This window comes from Leptopilina heterotoma, unplaced genomic scaffold (assembly GCF_015476425.1).
Source record: "Leptopilina heterotoma isolate Lh14 unplaced genomic scaffold, ASM1547642v1 Lhet_217, whole genome shotgun sequence".
NCBI lineage: Eukaryota > Metazoa > Arthropoda > Insecta > Hymenoptera > Figitidae > Leptopilina > Leptopilina heterotoma.
This window is the reverse complement of record NW_025110934.1, coordinates 1,522,841-1,530,246: the sequence shown is the minus strand read 5'-3', so window position 1 is coordinate 1,530,246 and position 7,406 is coordinate 1,522,841. Positions and strand designations below refer to the sequence as shown.

The window sequence follows — 7,406 nt, the reverse complement described above, 5'->3', positions numbered from 1 at the left end:
TAAAACTTACGAGTTATAAGCGATTTTTTGAACATTTCTTTGCAGGTAAAGTATAGCATCACAATGCGCTTTCAGTGCTTGCGTGTAAGGACAAAAATGTAGTACCTTCTAGTTCTAGATGTTCAAAATCTCCAAAAAAAATTTTAAATGCTTGTGAAATGATTGGGAATAGAAACAATGTTGTTAAAATATAAAATAATGACACTTTTCAAAATAATATTTATTGCCATTAACATGAAACAGTGATTTTTTGAATTTGTTTTGGACAAATAAAGTAGTACTTTTAAAGGCAATTCTGGACAACCGTAAAGTAAGACTACAAGGAGTGTCATCTTCGAGAGTAGAGGTAAGACCTAAAAATTTTCAAAAGTTCGAAGCTGCACTCTAAATACCTACATGAATTTGGGATTCGACTGTGTCATGCGCATGACTCATTTTCTACGTAGTCAGCTGTTATTTACTTTATTTCTTTTATAACCTACAAATATTATTAGTATGTGTGCACATTTTGATAAAATTAAAATCATTCCTATGCAATATTATTATGTATATGGTTCGCTAAATTTTTCGTTAAATTCGATTGTTCCTTGATTTAAAAAAACAGTGAATTTATATTTAATTTGCAAGCTCGAGCAATTATAAATAGAAAAATTTTTGTCGTTTATTTTAGTATCGTAAGTTAAAGAATTATTTAGAAAAAAATAAAATATTTTTTTAATATTAAAATTTTTACACAATAAGCGTAAAATAAATATAATTATAACGTCTCCAATAAATAATATATAAATATAAATCAGAGTGGTCACAACTTTTGGTTTATCAATTTCCCTGACAATTTATTGACATAAAAATTACTTTCCCTGACAAATTTTTTTTTATATGAAAATATAAAAAAGTCTCAATTTTCTTAATTACCCTGCAAAAAAAATTTTTCCCGACATTTCCCTGACTTTACAGACAAAAAAATTTTTTTTCCTATCATTTCCCTGACTTTACTATGACAAAATTTTTTTTCCCTGACATTTTCCTGAATTTACTAACATGTGGCCACTCTGATAAATATGTTAAATTGAAGATAGACGTTTATTAAAAACAATAACTGTTAACTTCTAAACATTTTAACTTCTAAACTGTTAACTATCGAAAACTTTTAGGTCCGCCTGAGCTATACCCCCACTCCCGAAGATGATATTCCTTAGTCTTTCTTCATATGGACAACTGTCTTGAAAAGACTTTTGGTATATTTTAAGGTCTAAGCACAACTAAGTCGGGTACCCCTCGGAGAACACATGGGGTCATTTTGATCCTACGATTTTTTGCAAAAAGATTTTTATCTATTGTTTAATACTTTTTATACACTGAAAAACTTTTTGTTTCAAAAATTAATAGAATTTATTTCAAACTTTAATATTATGCATTTGAAACAAGGGAAAACGATGTTTTTATGTTATTTAATCGTACGAACGTATCAGCTTTTAACAAAGTAATACAAAAAATTAGTATGGTCCGTGCCAATCTTTAGTATAAACCATATTAATAGTTGATACATTAATACGATTAAATAACATAAAAACATCGTTTTCCCCTGTTTGACATGATCATATTAAATTTTGAAACACAAAGTCTTTCCGTGTAAGGATTTTAAAGTAAACATACTTATTTTACAGAGTTTAAACTATATTTTTAAAAAATCTGTAGGGTTAATCAGAGAAACAGTTCAAAATTGGTTAAGCATTGAAAAATGATCTAAAAAAGAGGTGTTTTCTCCGAAGGATACGGGATATGTAATATTTACATAAATTTTGAGGTTAGGAGGTCCATATACCGCATTCAGAAATTTATGTTAAATGATTTTTGTGTGCAATGAAATTTATGAAAAAATGTTCATATTATGTAAATTTTAAGTTATGTAGTTTTATATCAAATAACTATTTGGTCAAAAAAGATTTTGGGAACAAGCATGAGCCTCCGCAATGAATGACTAACAATTGATCGCCTGGGGAAGTGCCTAACTCCCGCCAGGCGGAGTGGAGTCTAGACTAGATCTGTCTATCTGTCTGGCGAAGGTATACACATATATAAACGCATTTTACATAATAGTTATTTGACATAAAATGCATAATTAAACGATTAATATTAAAAAATATTAATATATAATCAAAATAATGTAATAATTATTAATGTGAAAAAATAATGAAGAGTTGTAAATTTTGTAAATAACAATAATAAATTATGAATATTGAAAATGAAAAATTATAAAACAATAATATTTATATTTTAAACCCACAATCTAGATTTGACACCGAACTTAACATTAAAAGTAAAAATCAACAAAATATAATAATACAATTATGTAAAGGACACTTACTTTCTTATACAACGAATCGGAATTCGTACTGCCAAACTCGACTTCCTCCCACGAAGACACATATTTGGTAATCGAAGCACTAAGCTTCTCAACACTAACGTGAACCTCCTTCATTTCAATTTCATCGACACAGAACAGAATGCTTTTAACAAATTTTCACTTTCAAACTTCTCAAAAAAAATCTTCAAAGAACGCAAGCAGCAAATTTATTAAACACAAGCTATCGCTCCGAAATTTCTTCTTCTTCTTCTTCTTCTTGTTAAGTGGCCTTTTGATAATATCATGTGGCCATAAATAAAACTCATAGATTCGCTTATAATTTCAGTTTAAGTTTTGTACACATAGTATCACGTATATGGACAGAATTTTGTCCAGTTGAATCATACTTTCTTGCATAAAGGTCCGTTCATAGGTCATCATATTATAGCAATTTTAAGTCCATTTGTTAAGTAATTTTTATTTGAATTTGTTTGCATTTATGGAAAGGATTAAATTAGGATTAGTTAAGGAAGATTATTTATTTATTATTATTATTTTTTTTTTTGATTTATATATATTTAGAGAAATTTAATGCTTTCAATTTAGACTTAATTTATTTATTTATTTATTATTTTTTTTTAATTCAAATAATAACCTTAGAATCCTGTTGATTAAAAAATTTATGGATGGCGGCTGCCAGTTCTTTTGTAGGTTGAAAGATAAAATTATCCAGATTTGCAAGTGGAGTAGTGAGAATTCCCGAGAGGGAATTCAAGTAACTAAAAAATTCAGGTCGTCCCGGAGATAACAAAGGGCAGTCATTTAATAAATGAGTCAATGTTTTTTGGGCCTCCCCGCAGTTACATTCCATGGGCAAATTCCATTTCATCTTTTCAAAATGTTCCGCTGTACATATATGATTAATCCTTAATCGCGTTATTAGTGTAGTGCAACCTCTAGGCAGCTCTAATCCACAAAACCAAGGTCTTTTGGTTTTGTATTGTATTTTTTGTAGTACTCTATTTGCTGTAATTGTAGTGTTTTTATAAGGCCATAATTGTGCTTTTTGTATGTTATTGTATTGCTTGAATTTAGAAAATAAATCATTAAGAGAGGCAATCTTTTTCTGAATGAATGGAAGAGCAGATGCATCTTTAGCAATCCTATCTGCTATATTATTACCCTTACTACTACTATGTGCTGGAATCCAAATAAAGTCAATTCTTGTGTCATTTTGTGTTTGTGTGATTAAATCAGCAATTCTATGGGGAATAACTGAGTCAGAGTGTGCAAGATAGTGTCTTTTGTTTATTAAATTTATTGAGTCGAGAGAGTCTGTAATTATTACAGCTTGTGTAATGTTTTCTGTGATTATGTATTTTACAGAAATGTATATGGCATATAATTCTGTTGTGAGCGGGGAAGAGGATTCAACGACCGGAACACCATATCGAATATTCAATTGGGAAATATAAAATCCAGCCCCAGCTTTTTTCCTTTGGGGGTTGGAAGAACCGTCAGTATATACATGCACTGCATGTGGAAAATTGTTAGTTAGGAAGGTGTTAAGATTAATGTCTGGTTGCTGTGATCCTTTAAGATCATAGCCCAAAGTAATATTAGAATTTATTTTAAGATTTATAGAAGTCCATTCAGAATCAAAATACAATGGTCGTCTTGATGGAAAGCAAGTATTCAAGTCCCTTTCAATTTGTGTGTACACTTTGTAAATACCTGAATTAATTATATATTGTTTCGGTCTATTATTTCTATCAATTCTAGTTTTTAATAGGATTAATTTGGGTCTAAGAGGGTTTTCAGACCATGTAAAATTTCTTGCAATAAAACGTTTAGCCAACAGAATTCTTCTCATTTCCAAAGGTATTTCTCCAGACTCAACAAGTAAAAAGTACAAGGGAGTTGAGGACATGCATCCCAAAAATATGCGCAATGCTTTAAATTGTTGAGTATCCAAAATTTTCAAGAAATACTGAGCAGCCTCCATAAATAGCACTGAACCCCATTTAAGATATGCTCGAATCAGGCCCTTAAAAACCAACAACAAGGATTCAGAAGATGCGCCCCGGGAAACGCGAGCAAGTGCTTTTAAGGTGTTGATAGCTTTAGCCGTTTTTTCTACAATTATTTCTATATGTTTTCTCTAATTCAGTTTAGAATCAAAAGTTATACCGAGATACTTAATTTCCCTCTGACAAGGAATTAGAACACCATTTACTTCCAAAAAGATATCACTGTAATCGATCTGTGCTTTAGTAAACAAACAGAAGTTACATTTAGGTATCGATATAATGAGTCCAATTGATTCAAGCCAATCAGAGAGGAGTTCTATAGAGTGTTGTAATTCTGCTAATCCTTCCTGAACAGTATGACAAGAAGCATATAAAAAAATATCATCAACGTATATTGTTGTTTTGGTGTTTGGTCCAATATGATTGAGAATAGAGGTAGTGTATACATTATAAAGGAGATGCGACAAAACACCACCCTGAGGGAGACCTACATACGTTGTTTGTGGATTGCGATCCTGTGTAGAGAAGTATAAGTTACGAGAGGATGTGATAAAATTTATAAAATTCAAAATATTAGCAGGAGTTCCTTTATTTCATAATTCGGGAAGGAGAATGTCTGGTCGAACAGAATTGTAGGCACCCTTAATGTCTATTGACAAAGCCAGGACCATTTGATTCTGTTCAAAACTAAGCAAAATATCAGTATAGAGAATAGCAGAGCAATCTGTAGAAGATCGGGCTTTCCTTGAACCATATTGTGTTAGGGGAAGCCATCTATTATGTTCCGATAAGATTTCCAATTTACGGTGGATCAATCTTTCAAAAATTTTTGAAACATTGGAAGACAAAGAAATTGGTTAAATCCCTTTCCTTCTGGTTTGGGGATAAATAGAATTAAATTGTCCTTCCAATTATTTGGATAGTTATTGTTTGCAAAAAAATAATTGAATAGGTCAATTAATAGTGTTTTTGCGCTAGAGGGTAGATTCTTGATGATATTATAACTAATCGCATCTAGTCCTGGTGCAGAGTCCCTTTTACAATTCATTAGTGCAATATTAAACTCTGAATCAGAAAAAGTTGAATTCATCGGATCATCAGTGTGAGTAGGATCTTGGAATGGGAAGTGAACTTTCTTTATTTTATCATTTACGAGTTCATTCTGGAGTTTAAGAATTGCAGGGTTATTAGGATCATTATATATTCCAGTAGATCTTGAAGTGTTACGGGCTTGAAAACCTCTTATTATACCCCATATTAGTTTCAAGCCCATACTAGGATTAATGGATTCACAAAAAGATTGGTAAGATAGAGCTTTTTGTTTTCTTAGGAAAGTTTTTGTTTCAGAATCTACTCCGAGATATATCTGGAGTGCCTGCGCTGATTGATTCGATAGAAAGACCTTCCTAGCCTGAGATCTAGTTTTTACTGCTCTAGTGCAATCGTCATTCCACCATATTGATATAGTTCTTTTAGGATTTTTATTTTTATTGTTATTTTTATAAGCACCCGATTTTACTAAATTAACGATAATCTCATTCATGAATCCATTATACATTCCAATTAAAAGGGTTTCTTTATTTTCATTTATATCGTTTTTAATTCCCTTCGAAAATTCATCCATAAGTGTGTGAAAAAGAATCCAATCCACGTTAGACAGATTATATCTAGTAGAATTAGAGACATAAAAGGTAGGGGTTAGTTGTATTTGTAAAATTATTGGGTGGTGATCTGAAGAAAAGGACTCATTAATCACCCGAAACTCCGTAATTGCAGATAAAGTAGGTGTTGTTATAATTTGTGACGAAATAGTTTCATCACTTAGAATGACTTCAGAATATTCTTTTTGTTTTATTTTAAATTTTCGCGCGCCTTACATTGTGATAATGGCCTAAGGAATATGAGAATTCCCTTTTTGACAAATTATTGGTTATTATTTTTTTTTTTTTGAGTAGCAGACGAAAAATGAGAGTTATGTTTTTGGATTTTGTATGAGAAGAGTTGATATATATAGGTATTAAGTTCCTTTTTATTTTGCTAAGTTGAATGATTATACAAATAAGTATATTAAAGACTGTGGATAATATAAGTAGTTGTTTCAAGTGACTAATAAAGAAAAGTTCATTGGAAATACATATATTTATTTATTTGGATTACCACTATATTGGAAAGAAAAGTAAGTGAAATATTTTTATCAGTCGTCTTGTCTCAAAAAGGTTAAGTCTCCCTTTTTTTTAACATATATTTCTCAACGGAATCTCCTTTGAGATACTTTTAATGAGTTTTCCCTTTTTATTGTTGAGTAGATTTTGACTAATTATTTTTGTTAATTTTAAATAGAAAATTAACTGGCGTCCAACCGCCTTGTGGGTTATAAAGACCAGATTTGTGACGAATAAGGGAATTATTAATTTATTTAGATTTATATATATATATATATTTCTTAATTTATTATTAAAAGAACAATCATAAAATTTGGCGCCCAACGTGGGGCACATTTGTTGGGAAATTTTTGAGACACGACTAGAAATTATTCCATGAAATTTAACTTGTGAATTTTTGACTTGAATTTTTGTGACATGTATTTTTTTTTATTTGACTTGGGAGAGGAGAAGAATTTATATGTATTTCTATATGTGACTTGGGAGAGGAGGAGATTTACATATAAATTGTTCTTTTTATTGTATTTGACTTGGGAGAGGAGGAGATAATTGTGTAAAATAGAAAATTTTACATTTGAGAATTTTTGTTGACGGCATGGCGAGAGACGCCATAACCTCAATTTAGACATTTTTTTTTTGAAGTTGAATATTTCGTGTAATGCCTGGACGATTTCAATAATTTTAATTTTGTTAGAATCAGTGAATTTTTCTTTATTTTTCGCGAGTGATAAATAATTTTTGCCATTGTTATTTAAATAATTAGCCAACACGTGCTTGGTGTTAAATAAAATTATAATAGTCACGTGACATATACCGCATGCGCGTAGTGATAATTTTTCGCATCATTTTTCAAATTCAGTTTCGTCA

General features: G+C 30.4%; 1 protein-coding gene across 1 annotated transcript; it reads right to left on the bottom strand.

Moving 5' to 3' along the window:
• Positions 1-2,990: 2,990 nt before the first annotated feature.
• On the bottom strand, positions 2,991-5,650 carry LOC122501872. Its single transcript, XM_043611634.1, has 3 exons — positions 5,531-5,650; positions 4,538-4,892; positions 2,991-4,483 (listed from the first exon to the last, which is right to left on the bottom strand). Exons 1-3 carry the CDS (start codon positions 5,648-5,650, stop codon positions 2,991-2,993), a joined length of 1,968 nt encoding a protein of 655 aa, XP_043467569.1.
• Between the last annotated feature and the right edge of the window lie 1,756 nt (positions 5,651-7,406).